The sequence below is a fragment of the Myotis yumanensis genome, unplaced genomic scaffold (assembly GCF_028538775.1).
Source record: "Myotis yumanensis isolate MYYU_CA2020_CCGP unplaced genomic scaffold, mMyoYum1.0.hap1 SCAF_14, whole genome shotgun sequence".
Taxonomy (NCBI): Eukaryota; Metazoa; Chordata; class Mammalia; order Chiroptera; family Vespertilionidae; genus Myotis; species Myotis yumanensis.
The window spans coordinates 23,708,635-23,725,615 of record NW_027223765.1 but is presented as its reverse complement, the minus strand read 5'-3'; the positions used below and the strand labels follow the sequence as shown (position 1 = coordinate 23,725,615).

The 16,981-nt window shown below is 40.0% G+C and overlaps 1 protein-coding gene across 9 annotated transcripts in view; it reads right to left on the bottom strand.

Moving 5' to 3' along the window:
- Positions 1-16,981, bottom strand: part of ANKRD28 (ankyrin repeat domain 28) — a 139,447-nt gene that overhangs the window by 62,057 nt on the left and 60,409 nt on the right. For all 9 annotated transcript variants that reach the window (XR_011473679.1, XR_011473680.1, XM_070433359.1 and 6 more), the window contains one exon: positions 5,077-5,155. Coding sequence is in view for 7 of the 9 variants with exons in the window: in XM_070433359.1 (XP_070289460.1) it covers positions 5,077-5,155 (79 nt within the window). In the remaining 2 variants the exon portion in view is untranslated. The remainder of the gene's footprint in view (positions 1-5,076; positions 5,156-16,981) is intronic.

Sequence of the window (16,981 nt, the reverse complement as noted above, 5' to 3'; positions counted from 1 at the left end):
CAGACCTTGCTCCTTCAAATTACCACTTGTTCCCATCGATGGCACATGTACTTTCTGAGCAGCACTTCAAAACATACAAAGAAGTGGAAAATTGGGCCTCTGAATGGTTTGCCTCAAAACAAGAAAAGTTCTATTGGGACGGTATCCACAAATTACCTGAAAGATGGGGGAAATGTGTAGCTAGCGATGGACATTACTTTGAATAAAGCACTTCTGATGTTTCTCTTGAAATTATCGTGTTTTCTTTGATTGCAAAATCCGTATTATTAACCAATATTCCTAGTAACTACATGAAGGCTGGGACTTCACCTATTTTATCACTGTTCTACCCATAGTACCTAGAATAGTGCCTAATATATGAACATGCTCTTAAAGTATTTGTTGAATGAAGGAAGAACAAGTATAAGGAAATAACCTAAAACTAAATCGAAAAGACAAAATTACAATCAGAGAAAAGCTGACAGAGACAGATGAAAGAGATCCAACTTAGTAGAAAAACACATGTAGAAAAAGTTTCTGATAAAAAAGCATACAGGAATGGACTATTCAAAGATTTAATGGAAGATATAAATAAAATAAAAATCTGAATTTCAGAACTAAAAGTGCAGTTTCATATTATGTTCCAGGAAAAATAATCACTAGATTTAGCCTAATGAAGTTAGTACTGAATTTCAGGAATAAAGAACTGATTCCTACAAGCATCCAGGCAGAAGAGAAGTGACCATGGTGTTGGTGGGTGGTGTAGGGGGATGAAAACGATAAGCAGAGAAGAGCTTGATCCATGACTTTCAATCAAATCTAGAAGACACTGTAGTAACATCTGCAAAGCTAAGAGGAAAAAGTGTGAATTGAGAATTTTATTACTAGCCAATCTACCTTTTGGTTAAAAAAGGCAATAGTCCCAAATAAGTAAGATACCAGAAAATATGGCATTCATGAGTTACTGAAAATACGAAGACAAAAAGTACTTGATGGTAATGTCTACTCAACCAAGAGATGTCAAAATAAAAATCTTGGGAATAGACAAACTATGGATAAAGACAGAAGGTGTGTGGAGGGCTGGGGCAGGGGTAAACAGTAGGAATCTATCGTATATAATAAAAGCCTAGGTGGTGTCGTGCGATGTCGTCACTACATGGCCACCCTCACATCATCACAAGATGGCCACCACAAGATGGCCATCATAAGATGGTCACCACAAGATGGCTGGCAGGGCAGGGCAGTTGGGGGCAACTGAACCGGCAGGGGAGGGCAGCTGGGGGTGATCGGGCCAGCAGGGGAGCAGTTAGGCATCAATCAGGCCGGCAGGGGAGTAGTTATGGGGCGATCAGGCTGGCAGGCAGAAGCAGTTAGGGGCAATCAGGCAGGCAGGTGGGCCTCTAGTGTGTGTGTGTGTGTGTGTGTGTGTGTGTGTGTGTGTGCGAGCGCGCCTAAGCGACCGTTATAACCAAATGTCCAGAACGACCAGATGACTGGCTAGTAGCTATGACTTGCACTGACCCAGACCTTGCTGCTGGGGCCCTGACAGCCCCGAATCTGGTTCACCCACACCCCGGATCCAGACAGGAGGGATGAGGGAGCCCAATTCCTCGCAGAATTGGCCATTGGTTAGCTTGCTGTTGGGGCCAACCTCCCGTGATTCCTCCCCCCAGCCGGCCAACCTCCCACGGTCCCTCTCCCCGCCCAGCCAACCTGCTGCGGTCCCTCCCCCTGGTAGGCCAGACCCCCCAATTGGCTCCAATCGTCAGCCAGGCCGAGGGACCCCACTCGTGCATGAATTCATGCACCAGACTTCTAGTTATGATCATAAGAATGTAAAGTCATAATTCCTGACAGTGAAAACACAAGAGTAAAACAAATTAGAGGTGATTTCCTAATTTCTCAACAAAAAATAATCAAAACCTAAACCATGGGAACATGGTAGAGCATGGCTTTATAGAATGATTTTAATCTTTTTTTACTCTATTTTTTATTTTAAAGAAATATTTTAGGAACAAATAACCTTGTCAGGGGTACCAAAGTAGTTTTCATAATAGGAAATTATAGTAACTTACTTTACTGTGTGCTCTTATTGAAGCATATCATTATGTTTGAATAATGCTAGAATAGAACTATGTGGAGATTATTTCACAATCTTAATTTTCTTAAGATTACACAAGTTAAGGCTAACCAAATGTAACATGTTATTAGTAATTAAAGGCAAGAGCAATCTCCCCCAAGTTTTTCTACACTGCCAGCTTAATATGTTTTTTATTTTTATCTCCATGTACTTAATTATATTCTTTATCTAATTACTTAATTTAGAGCTTTGATTTTTCCTTTTAAAAATAGCTACATGAGCTATTACCTCATGAAACTGGTAAAATACAATATTAAAAGTATTTTTTCAAAGAAGGGTTGAAATAGCTTTTTATACATGTGCATTAGTTAATTTCATATATAGTCTTTATTTGTGTTATTCAAAAGACTTTAAGCTTTATTTCAAACACTTATTTCAAAGCTGATATATAATATTATCGTGCTCATAAGGCTCATCTGACTATCTTCCTCATAAATAACAGGAAGTCAATCTTTTATAAGCAACTAAATATCCTTGGTGCAAACATTATTTTAAAAGGAAGAAATTAAGTTACTGAGCATTAGGAAAGTTTCTCCTAAGTATAAAAACCCTCTATGTTGAGTCATAAAATTCTTATGTTAAAATGAAAGTAAATGAACAGAATTCTGTGTTAAAAAGAAAAAATGCATCACTAGAGTTCTTACCCAAAGTCCTAGACAGTAAACTAACTAGAACTGTACTTTTTCTAGCCTACCTGTTTCTTAACATAAAACTGTTTCTTGAACAATGATTGTAAAGAAAATTCCATATATTAACCTGCCATCTCATTAATTCATATTAAAGCAGAAGATGCTTCAATTATGAGAAAATCCAATTTTTCTCTTGAACCCCCTCAGGTCTTCTGGCTAGTAAATTTTAGCTGTAAACTAGTGAGTTAGCAGCCATAGAAGAACAGCTATGTTCAAGGAAGTGCATCAGTGATAGTTATTCATAGAGAAACTAACATAATATTACCTAGGTCCACATTTAATTATACTTAATCCCATATGATTATAAATGTTATTAAAAATTGTATTTTAAAAATTTTATGAATTTATAAAAGCAAAATTCTGTTTAGGCTATAATTTAATAGGATTGCCATTCAAAATTTCTCTCAGTGCTCCTTCACCCACATATCAAAGGAATGATACTATTTCTCCAACTGTATTCATTATGTACATATCTGTGCAATCTGGTAATATAGGCACAATTTAAACACATTTATCCTTTCTCAATAAGTATCTACACTAATAAAAGAGAAACATGCAAATTGGTGCCACTCTGCTACGCCCACCAGCCAATCAGATGAGTATGCAAATCAACCCAACAAAGATGGTGGTTAATTTGCATATGCAGGCACAGAGTGAAGACTGAAGACAACGTAGAAATAAGCCAAGTGCTGCAGAAGGGAGCAAAGCCGTGAAGAAGCAAGCGGGGCAGTGGAGGTGGGAGCGAAGCCTGCCTCGGCAGGTTTCGCTCCTTTCTCTGCTTCGCTCCAGCCGCAGGAAGCCCTATTCTTGCAGGAATCTTCCTGCAATGGCCCTCTAGTCATATATAATAATCTGGATACAACAAAAATATTTCTAAGCTCTGTTTCTGTATTTTAGGACTACAGGCAACCTGACCACAATAGGAGCTATTTTATGAGAGACAGTTGTATCATTACTTCATATTGCAGTAGTTCTCAACCTTGGCTGCACATTAGAATCACCTGGGAATCTTTTTAAAATCCTGATTTCTGGGCTTCATCCTCCGGAAATTCTGTTTCTTTGTTACTAAGGTTGTGGCCCCACCCCATAACAAAGAAACAGAATTTCTGGAGGACGAGGCCCAGAAATCAGGATTTTAAAAAGATTCCCAGGTGATTCTAATGTGCAGCCACGGTTGAGAACCACCGTCATATTGTAAAGTCTTAAACAGTTTAGAAGAAATCCTATATAATATAAGCCTAATATGGTAAGTGTCCAGTTGTCTGTTTAACCAATCAAAGTGTAATATGCTAATGATATGCTAAGGCCATTCAACCACTTGCTATGATGTGCACTGACCACCAGGGGGCAGACAGTCGACCAATCACTATGATGTGCCCTGACCGTTAACCAGGGACAGATGCTCCGATCAGTAGGTTAGCTTGCTGCTGGGGTCTGGCTGAACAAGACTGAGTGAGTCGGGCTGGACACGGCCTGGAGCCTTCCCTCGGTCCCTCCCCAGCTGGCCAATCTCCTGTGTCCCTCCCTGGCCCTGATTGTGCACTGGTGGGTTCCTTGGCTTGGCCTGTGTACTCTTGCAATCTGGGACTCCATGGGGGATGTCAGAGAGCTGGTTTTGGCATGATCCCACAGGCCAGGCCGGGGGATCCCACTGGTGCACAAATTCGTGCACTGAGCCTCTAGTTAAAAAATAATGCACAATTCCCTAAAATGTGTTTTACTGGTCCTGAAACAGAATTAGATAAAAGCTATTTAAAGACAGAAATCTTGCTGGTATATCACTTTCAAAATATATCTACAATCATATAATTTCTTACCACCTCCACTGCTATACTTGGACTAAGTGACCATCACTTGCCCCTTGGAGAATCACCTCCAAGTACCTATGTGGTCAATGAGGCCCACTATGAATACTCTATATAACACCCTACCTTATATAAGGCTTATTCACCTCATTATTCTCCTCTACTTTTTCATTTTCCTATAGCACTTATCACCTTCTAACATACTGTAAAATTTACTTGTATTTACAGCCCATTTTTCTTTATTAGAATATACTTTCCACAAAGGCAGTGATCTTTGTTTTGTTCTCTAATGTACGCTAACCTCTGGAACAGTACCGGGCACATCAAATGAGATCAATGTTTGTACAATGAACAAATAAGTTTCAGCTTATTAAACAAATATGAAGAAATAGTCAATTAGGTTTGATAAATATTAAGACAAAAATATGCATGATGTGCTCTTATTATATAGAGCTTACCATACCAGATAAAATAAGCAGTTCAATGATCTCTGCATCTCCAAGATAGGCAGCAGCATGCAGTGGAGTTCTTTTTTCACTGTCCTGTGATAAGAAGGAAAGGTGGCACATAAGTTTTCATATAAAGTTCATTTTAATATTCCTTAAATGAAGAAAAACCACTTAACTACTAGCTTACTCTTTCCACAACTCTAGTCTAATCTGCAAGTCCCAGAGTATTTCCTTGCTAGGGGGGAAAAAAAAGTGGCTTTAAAAGAATGGTATAAAGTACAGCCAAGAATTAAAGAAAAAAATCTAAGATGACAAGCCCAGATGGTGTGGTTCAGTGGTTGAGCAACGTCCTATGAACCAGGAGGTCACAGTTCCATTTCAGGTCAGGGCACATGCCCAGGTTGTGGGCTTCATCCCCAAAAGGGGGCATGAAGGAGGTAACCTATCAATGATTCTCTTTCATCATTGATGTTTCTATCTCCCTCTTCCTTCCTCTCTCTGAAATCAATAAACACATATTTTTTTACAAAAAGAACTAGTTTAGACTTTCTTTGAATAAAGATACCTAAGCTTCTGACATACACAAATTTTCTTTACTTCATACTGCACTCCCCAATCCCCATCAATATATTTTCATAATTTTACAGTTTAGAGAAGTGTTGACTTAACTAAATAAAAAAATCTTAAGAAACCAAAATTTTTCCTTATGAAAATGTTTCCATAGGAGTGGCCATAGTGGCAAAAAGGGAAATTACCTCTGAGGATCTGAAATTATACCTTAAAACAATCTTAAGGTTTTCCTTAAAGTTCCTGCCAATTCCATTTTTGGCTCTAAGTATATATTCCTACCTTTCTAAATACCAAAAATACAGTTTTCCAAAATCTTCCTTCAGGCTTGTGTACTTCTCCCCTCAAACAATAATATTCTCCAGTTTAAGAAACAACATCTTAAAGTCACATTTCAGGATTTTTTTAAAAAATATATTTTATTGATTTTTTACAGAGAGGAAGGGAGAGAGATAGAGAGCTAGAAACATTGACGAGAGAGAAACATCAATCAGCTGCCTCCTGCACATCTCCCACTGGGGATGTGCCCACAACCCAGGCACATGCCCCCGACCGGAATCGAACCCGGGACCCCTCAGTCCGCAGGCCGACGCTCCATCCACTGAGCCAAACCGGTCTGGGCCACATTTCAGGATTTTTAATTCATATTTTCAACCCATCTAAAGTTACAACAGTGTTCTTGACTTGGTTGCATCTGAGAAAACTATTCATTTAGACATAATTATTTAGAAATTTACATTGTTTTTTTGATTATAGGCTTTTGTGACGAATTGTTAGTTGTTTTTAGTAGCCCCTTTCCCCCTTTGTCCAGAGGAATAAAGTTTTAGCAGAGAATACACTCCTAGGCTGCCTTGAAGTGCTGTTACTTAGTGTGGAACAATGGTATTAACCCTTTGCGGTCCAATGTTATTTTTGGAATTCAAACAGTCTGGTCCAAATTAATTAACGGGATTGAATGTTGAACTTTTTAATGTTCTTATTGCTCGACGTTGGACCTGCTCCTAGCGCCTGGTCTGTTGAGTCAGCCTCGAGGTTGGACCAAAAAGGGTTAATAGTGGAAGTGAAAGGCACAACTTTCAGGTCATCTTCAACTAAAAAGAGAACCATCTTAGAGATGGACTAATACTTTCCCACTTCCCATAGGCTGGAAGGCAGATGTGAAACTAAGCCAGCTTTGACTATGCAGAGGTAGGCCAATATCCAAGAAGTGTCTCAAGCAATACGATCCCGAACGACCTTATAGAGCAGAGTTGCTCCACAAACCTGGACCACAATTTCTCTTAACAGCCTGGAAGTTAAACTTCTTCTTTGAATAGGCGTTGTATTTTGGGGTCTCCTACTCTATCAGAATACTAGAGGCCCGGTGTACAAAAATTTGTGCACTCAGGGGGGTCCCTCAGCCCAGCCTGTGCCCTCTCGCAGTCTGGGACCACTTGGCGGATGACCACCTGCTGGCTCAGGCCTGCTCCCTGGGGGGATTGGGCCTAAGCTGGCAGTCAGACATCCCTCTGGCAGCCCGGGAGCCCTCGGGGGATGTCCACTTGCCAGCGGGGAGCAGGCCTAAGCTGCAGTCGGACATCCTTAGTGCTGCTGAGGAGACGGGAGAGGCTCCCACCACCACCGCTGTACTGGCAGCCGTCAGCCTGGCTTGTGGCTGAGCAGAGCTACCCCTGTGGGAGCACACTGACCACCAGGGGGCAGCTCCTGTCTTGAACATCTGCCCCCTGGTGGTCAGTGTGTGTCATAGTGACCAGTCATTCCCAGTCGTTCTGCTGTTAGGGTCGATTTGCATATTACCCTTTTATTATATAGGAGTGCCTGGCCAGCCTGGGTGAGGGGCTGAGGGCTGTTTGCAGGCTGGCCACAGCCACTTCAGGGGTGGAGGTGCCCCCTGGGGTGCCTGGCCAGCCTGGGTGAGGGGCTGATGGCCGTTAGCAGGCTGGCCACAGCCCCTTCACTGTGGGGGGTCCTGCTGGGGTGCCTGGCCAGTCTGGGTGAGGGGCTGAGGGCCGTTTTCAGGCTGGCTAAGCCCCCCAGTGGGGATCATCACCCCATGAGGGTGTGGCCATCCTGGGTGAAGGGCTGATGGCTGTTTTCAGGCTGGCCATGGCCCCCAGCCACCCAAGCTCTCAGTGGAGGCTGTCTGAAAGCAGGTATCTGGAATTTATTTGTCTTCTATAATTGAAACTTTGTTGCCTTTTGCGGAGGCCACAGCTGGCTCAGGCAGGCGGGAAGCTTGGCTTCCTCCATCATTGGGGCAACCAAGCCTCCTGCTTGCTTCAGCTCCGTGGCTGCCGGCCACCACATTGGTTGGGTTAATCTGCATATAGTCGCTCTGATTGGCAGGTGGGCATGGCTTGGGGCATAGCGAAGGTACGGTCAATTAGCATCTTTGTCTTTTATTAGTGTAGATTGTAACTTTCAAAATTTAAAACAATGAAAAAAATTATTTTACATAACTTAACAGTTTGGCAATACTCTAATTACTCTAAGAAAGGATAAACTACTGAGAATAGATTAGGAAAAATACCGCTAGTCAAAAGAGGTTAAAATGTTCATAGGCAATCAAAAAAAGGCTTAGCTGTAATATATCAAGGTATTATAAAGCTGTAACAGTTATCACTGGCTCTCCATACACTTCTTCATATAATTTTAATATATTTGTGATATTGTTTTTGTCCTTATAATAATAACAGGTGCTCCAGTACAGGGAGACTGGTCTAGTGGCTATTAATGCTGTTTTGTAAGCTAAGAGTTCTTATCTCTCTAATCACAGTGAATTTACACATGACCATGTTTTTTATTCCAATATGTACCCAAGCAAACTGAATTCTTTGCACTGCACAGAAATTACTGAATAATTAATCATTGAAAAAGCTAAAACTGAACCACTAAAATATCAGACTTTATTGAAAGCTGAGTCCTAATTTAGTCATTTTAATAAAAGGATCCATGGCTTAAGGCTTTTCAGTGTTAATCATTAAACAGCAAACTTCCCCAGAGTGTTTAAAATATCATCAGACCTACTCAAATTGAGAAACATGTCTAATACACAGGATAAACCATGAACACAGCACACACAGTGAGTCATTTATGTGTGAGGGATGTCTGGAATTCTATGACTCAATGCCTTGAATATTATTCATGTATTTTATGACTCATGGATAAGTTTTCCCGCTCTAAAAAGTAATTTAAGAAAAAAAGGGAATAAATTGTTCCACTAAAATTTAACCTGTCATCTTTAAATTTAACCCAGTTAAATATTAAAACTTGGGCAACAAAATATTTAAGATTCCGTTCAATAAAATTTATTAAAATTAAGAAATTATCCTCTTACATATAATAATTCCATTTCATGGAACTCTTTTAGATAAAGATATTCCTATCTGTGTGCAAATAATAGCTTAGGTATATTTACTGATTATCATAGGAAGCAATATGATGGAAACAATTTAAATGGACACCAATAGGGGAATGGTTATCTAGAATATGAAACACAAGCTGTTAACCAACCTTCATTTAACTGACTCATGTGATTAATCAATATTTTCTGTTTCCTGAGTAAAACTAATGGAGACTTTGGCACCCCATGTATTTTGACTATTAGATTACCACTAATAAGTCCGTGCACTTTGGTTCCTACCACTGTGTGTTTTTCAATAGTAATATGTGTTTGTTACCACAACTGTTTGTGCCAATTGCACCTGTAATCATAACTATGCAATTTATTAAACTGATGAGATAGGAATTAAAAAAGCAAATTGTTTCCGTGACCTCTACATTGAATACTATAAAAAGGCTCAATAAAAGAAGTTACCAAAAAAGTGCTGTTGAACTAGGTGTGGCTGAGACAACTGAAACACTAAGGAAATAGTAAACCCATGAAGCGATTTTTGGCCCAAGTTTGATTCTTACATATCTAAATTCTCACATCACTTAAACACTAAGTGAGAGTTACAGATAATGCAAGGAAGACAACATTAAACGCCTGTCAGTGAAAAGTCCTTGGCCCAATTTTTAAAAAATGGCTGGCAAATACACTTGTTACAGAAAATGCTTAAAGATCACTATTTATGATTCCCTCTGTCAGACTTTGATAAGCTTATCAACTACCAGTTCTGAATATTATCAGATGAGAGGTCTTGTAATTGTACAACCATATAATGAAATACTGTGTCAGCGTTCTGCATCCAATTCCAATGTGTGGGGTTTCCCTTCTGTACATGCAAGCAATGCTCCAACACGAACTGAGGGCCCCATGATTCAACTCAATGTTGACACTATCTCCAGGAGATAGCAACAAGATCCTTACAGATTAAGGCTTCAGTCCTACAAGACTGCCACCCCCTCTTCAGACACCAATAGCAAGTCCAGGTTGTCACCTGTATAGCAGTCCCCCTTTATCCATGGTTCTGCTTTCTGCAGTTTTAGTTACTCACGGTCAACCTTGGTACAAGAATATTACATAGAAAATTACAGAAATAAACAATTCATGCATGCTGTTCTGAGTAGCATGATGGAATCTTGCACCGCCCAGCCTGGGAAGTGAATCATCCCTTTGTCCACCATAGTTCCCCTCCCAGGCTGTTAGCCACTTGGTAGCTATCTCCATTATCAGATCAACTGCCTCGGTATGACAATGCTGGTGTTTAAGTAACCCTTATCTTACTTAATAATGGCCCCAAAGCACAATAGTAATGCTGGCAATTCAGATATGCCAACCAGAAGCTGTAAACTGCTTTCTTTAAGTGAAGAGGTGAGTACAGTACAATAAGATATTCTGAGTCAGGAAGAAGCATGGAAGAGCACAGGTAAAAAGTACGTATGTCTGACCTCTCCAGAACCCAGCATAGTAACTGGCACATATCTGTCAAGGGAATGAACCAACATAGACAACACAGGCAGAAAACTAAACTAGACATTAAGAACACTGGGTTCTTATGCTATCTCTGCTAAATGGAAGTGACCAAATTAAATAAGCTCTAAGGGCCTTAGTTTCCCCTCGTCTATAACAGATATGATTTAACTTCTGGATCTCCAAGATCACTTTCCCAACTATCTAAAAAATGGAAGGCATAGTTTTTACCTTGGGGAAAATTTTATTTATAGAATCTAGGTATTATTCATGTTGTAATCTAGACATTGCTTTGTCAGTAGTAATATTAAAAAGAAAAATCCATAGAGCACCCTATTTTAAATACTAAATTTACTTTCTTCTACAAATTTAGCAGTAATCAAATACTCCTAAGCCAAGGCTTACTTGCTTTTAAATAAAAAAATAGAGCACCAAAATTACATATCAATACCAGGTCCTACAAAATAAAAGGAAGTAGAGGTGATGCCATCTATAATTGGGCAATTTTAATTATCAAACAAACACAGCTGTTTAGAAAACTAATATATAGAATTTCTACTTCAAAGATACTACTGGGCTATAATAGAAAATTGTCATTTCACAAAGCATGTGAAGTGTAAGTCTGAAAATATTCAGTGGAATGTCAGTCAGTTGTTTCAATCAATAAAATGCTTCTCAATGGCTTTTACAGAGCTACGTACATTTTTAATAGACATACTTCCCTGAGTTCTGGGAGAACACAGGAGAAAGAATTCTCAGTAGAGTAACAGAGGCTAGGGGGTGGTACAAGCAGAGAATCCCAGAGAACTGCAGAATATCCCTTTGCATACTCAGCTAAGTACTAAGCAGCACATGTACATAAGACTACTACCTGAGACTGGTGAAAAGAACTATCCAAAATAATTCAAGTAGTTGTTTCCAACCACTTTTTCCTTACCACCCTGACCCAGGAGCCTTTTAAAAATATTTTTCCCCCCAACTGCCCCCATGAAATTTTAATAACTGCTGTGTATCTAATTTATACAACTTTGGCCCTTTGGAGAGCCACAAATCATTCTAACATATAAGATCTTTCTTACACATTCATTCATTCTCTCCCCCCACCCCCCAAAAAAGTTTTGCTAACTTGGAGATATCACCCCCAATGAGAACAAATGGGTTAGAGGGAAGAGGATCCTGTTCCCCACCAGGTAGGCTGGAAAAACTCTTCATTCCTAGAGCACTGGGTAGAGTACTATGAAAAATCTTACCTCAGCAGTAGAGAATTAGCATATATTAAAATGAAATAACATAACATTTACAGTAGGAACAAAATTTATAAAATGGATAAATCTTACAAAGATGTAAAAGGCCATGTAGAGTGAAATTACAAAATTTGCTGAGAAATTAAAAATTACCAAATAAATGGAGAGATATAACTTGTTCCTGGGTCAAAAGACTCAAATATTGTTAAGATATCAAATTTTGCCAACTTGATCTATAGATCAACACAACCCCAATTTCTTTTTTCCCCCTAGAAATTGATATGAGTGAATCTCAAAATCATTATGAATTCCAAAATTCATATGGAAACACAAAGAATTGAGAACAGTCAAAACAATTTTGAAAAAAAAAAAAAGTTAGCGATTTCAAGATGCACAGTATCATAACAGCATGGTATTGGCATTAAGCTAGACAAATACATCAATGGAACATAACAGAGTCCATAAATAGATCCTCAGATATATGGAAAACTGACTTTTGATAAAGATGCAAAGGCAATTCAATGAAGAAAAGTAGTAAGCTTTTAAATAAATACTTTTTGTTGTTGTTAAGCCTTACAGAAGCATTTATTTAGAGAGAGTGGGAGGGAGAGAGGGAGGGAGTGAGGGAGTGAGAGAAAGAGAGAGAGAGAGACAGACAGACAGACATCGATTGGTTGTGGCATGCCATGTACATGCCCTGGCTCATGGTCATGACCTTAGAATCACAGGCTGATGTTCTAACCACTGATCCAAACCAGCCAGGGCTAAATAAGTATTTTAATAATTGGATATATCCATATATAACAAAGCAAACTTTGACATATGCCTTGCACCATATACAAATACTAATTCAAAAAAGATTATAGATCTAAATGTAATATTTAAAACTACAAAACTTCCAAAAGATATAAGAAAATCTATGTGACACTGAGATATTTTTTTAGATACAACGCCAAACCAAGATCCATAAAAGAATGTGACAAATTGAAATGCATCAAAATTTTAAACTTGTGCTTTTCAAAAATAACCCTTAGGAAAATAAATTATGGCAAAGACTGAGGATTTGCATCCAGAACATATAAAGAACTCTCAAAACTCAAGAGTAAGAAGACAATACAATAAGAAAAGGAATCTAGCCCTAACCGGTTTGGCTCAGTGGATAGAGTGTCAGCCTGCGGACTGAAAGGTCCCAGGTTCAATTCCGGCCAAGGGCATGTACCTTGATTGCGGGGACATCCCCAGTAGGAGGTGTGCAAGAGGTAGCTGATCGATGTTTCTCTCTCATCGATGTTTCTAACTCTCTATCCCCTCTCCCTTCTTCTCTGTAAAAAATCAATAAAATATATAAAAATAAAATAAATAAAATGACTTATAAAAAAAAGAGGACTCTAGCCCTAGCCAGTTTGGCTCAGTGGATAGAGCGTCAGCCTGCGGACTGAATGGTCCCAGGTTCGATTCTGGTCAAGGGCACATGCCTGCGTTTCAGGTTCAATCCCCAGTGGGGGGGCTGTGCAGGAGGCAGCCGATCAATGATTCTCTCTCATTGTTGATATTTCTATCTCTCTCCCTCTCTTCCTTCCTATCTGAAATCAATAAAAATATAAAAAAAAGAAAAGTAATCTAGCAAAAACACTTAGTTATCCCAGAAATGCAAATAAAAACCATAATGAAATACACTCTATTATAGTTTTTACGATGAGAAAACATTGATCATACCAAGTATTTGTGAGGATGTGGAAAAACTGGAATTCTCATATTCTCTTGGTGGGAATGTATAATGAATGGCATAACCAGTTTGGAAATAGTTGTAGTGTCTTAAAGAGTTAAACATACACCTACCAAATCACCACTAGATAATTACTCAAGAAAAAGGAAAGCATATGTTCATAAAAAGACTTGTATACAAATGCTCACAGTAGCTTTATTGTAATAGATGAAAAGGGAAACAACTGAAATATCAATTGGTAAGCCAGGGGGAAAAACAAGCTATGTATATCGATACAATGGAATGCCACTGAGGTTATGTGCACTCTGTACAACAGAAAGGAATGAACTATCAATATATGCCACAACATGAATGAATCTCGAAATATTTATGGTGTGAAAAAAGCTAGACAGCCCGGCCGGCCGGCGTGGCTCAGTGGTTGAGCATCAACCTATAATGAGAAGATCATGGTTTGAACCCAGTTGGGGGACATACCCAGGTTGTGGGCCCAATTCCAAGTGCAAGAAACAGCTAAACAATCATTCTCTCATCAATGATGTTTCTCTCTCTCTCTCTCCCTCTTCCTTCCTCTCTGAAATCAATAAAAATATACATTTTTTAAAAGCTAGACAAAAAAAGGACATATTGTATAACTTCACTTTTATAAAGCTCCAGAAAATACAAATTAATTTACAGTGACACAAAACAGATCAGAGGTTAGGGACAAATGAAATTGTACATTTTAAATATATGTAATTTATTATATGTCAACCATACTCCATAAAACAAAACAAAAAATTGCTAAGGTGCTGAGACCTATCAGATTATTTATAACTTCAGCTCAGTCTGATATTTAAGGCAATAATTTATGACATCTTTGCTATAATATGTGATTATCATTCTAAACTTATATATAATTATAATGAAATCATCAGGATTATTTCTGAATATACAATAAAGATACTTGATTTCTTTTCTTTTTCAATATGTTTTATTGATTTTTTACAGAGAGGAAGGGAGAGGGATAGAGAGTTAGAAACATTGATGAGTGAGAAACATCGATCAGCTGCCTCTGCACACCGCCCCCTGGGGATGTGCCCGCAACCAGGGTACATGCCCTTGACCGGAATCGAACCTGGGACCCTTCAGTCCGCAGGCCGACGCTCTATCCACCGAGCCAAACCAGTCAGGGCAAGATACTTGATTTCTATGAAAAATACCATTGTTCACCTAACACTAATTGTTACATACATGTCCAATAAAGTTGCTTCAAACAAAAAACGTAGAGGACATTTAGTCTATTTGGGAAGTTAATGATATATTTAACCATAATAAATACAAACATTCTGAAATTTCTGCTTATCCACTGAAGCAGAATTTTTATTTGCTTGGTGAAAAGATCCCACTTATTATTACCAATTAGCAAAACTAGTTTATTTAACCAGATCAAAGAGGGGACTTGGTTAAATAAATTATGTTTTTTTAAAAAATATATATTTTATTGATTTTTTACAGAGAGGAAAGGAGAGGGATAGAGAGTTAGAAACATCAATGAGAGAGAAACATCGATCAGCTGCCTCCTGCACACCCCCTACTGGGGATGTGCCCACAACCAAGGTACATGCCCTTGACCGGAATCGAACCTGGGACCCTTCAGTCTGCAGGCCGACACTCTATCCACTGAGAGAGAACGGTTAGGGCTTAAATTATGTTATTAACACATAATCTAAAACTACCTTATCCAATAAAGAGGTAATATGCAAATTGACCATCACTCCAACACACAAGATGGCCGCCCCCATGTGGACACAAGATGGCCAGCAGGGGAGGGCAGTTGTGAGTGATCAGGCCAGCAGGGCAGGGCAGGGCAGTTGGGGGCAACCAGGCCTGCAGGGGAGGGCAGTTGGGAGGGGACCAGGCCTGCAGGGGAGGACAGTTGGGGGGGACCAGGCCTGCAGGGGAGGGCAGTTGGGGGGGGACCAGGCTGGGAAGGGAGGGCAGTTAGGGGTGACTGGGCCAGCAGGGGAGGGCAGTTGGGGGTGACCAGGCCTGCATGGGAGGACAGTCAGGGGCCACCAGGCCTGCAGGGGAGGGCAGTTGGGGGGGACCAGGCTGGGAAGGGATGGCAGTTAGGGGTGACCAGGCCAGCAGGGGAGAGCAGTTAGAGGCAATCAGGCTGGTAGGAGAGCAGTTAGGCATCAATCAGGCTGGCATGGGAGTGGTTAGGGGGTGATGAGACTGGCAGCAGAAGCGGTTAGGGGCAATCAGGCAGGCAGGCAAGCGAGCGGTTGGGAGCCAGCAGTCCTGGATTGTGAGAGGGATCCCAGATTGGAGAGGGTGCAGGCTGGGCTGAGGAACACCCCCTGTCCCGTGCACAAATTTTGTGCACTGGGCCTCTAGTATGGCTATAAAGAAGAATGAGGAAGCTCTCTATGTACTAATCTGGATGGGTTCCCAAAATATATTGGGGATGAAAAAAGATGCATAACACATATGTGCTAAATAAGAAACTATATGAGTGGAATGCAAAAATAAGTCACCATCAGTTTCTAGCTGCAAAAACAGCAATTTCTCCCTAGCCCGTTTGGCTTAGTGGATAGTGTGTTGGCCAGTGGACTGAAGGGTCCTAGGTTCGATCCCGGTGGTCAAGGGTATGTACCTTAGTTGTAGGCTCGACCCCTGGGCCTGGTTGGGGCACAAGCAGGAGGCAACCGATTGATGTGTCTCACATTGATGTTTCTGTCTGTCTGTCTCTCTCTCCTTTCCTCTCTGAAATCAATAAAAATATATATTAAAAAAAAAAAAAGCTGGTTTCAAATTCAGGTACAAAAAGAATGGTGGTTACTACAAGGGAAAGGGGGGTGGGGTGAGGTAGGACAAGAGAAAAGTGGGTAAAATACAAGGTGCCCAAAGGAGACTAGACTTCAGGTAGGAGCACAAAATAGACTATATGGATGGTGTATTATAAAGTTGTATACCTGAATTTTTATGCTATTAACCAATGTTGCCTCAATAAATACAATTTTTAAAAAAACTAGTTGGTTTTATAACATAACACCTTCTTTATTTCAGGATCACCACAATAGCCATTTAGTCACAATGACAGAACATATACTCATTTATAGATTGTAGGGGACACCTGAATATGGGTGAAGAAGATTTTTTAAATGTGAGGCTGAAATCTAGAAGCACTGGCAAGAATAGAAGAGAGGTGCTGTTTCTAGACATGGAGCAACTATAGGGAAATTCTCTCCTGGGAAGAAGCTGAGGTGGTTCTCTCTTCTTTATGTGCCCTTTCTATTCCATGTTACACGGAAGCCAGCCAAAAGCAGGGTGGGTACACTTGAGATGGGGTTGGAGGGTTGTGGACTCCAATACCGATTTCTGTGGATAGCTCAGAAGACTGTATCCACATACAGTTTCAGGACACAGTGCACATAAGCTCAGGTTACTGTGAGTGAAGAGGTTTTAAGAATTTAGGAAAATTGACAGCTTGGTGTACTCACAGTCAGCAGAAGTGACATATGGCCACAGAAAGATCTCTTAAC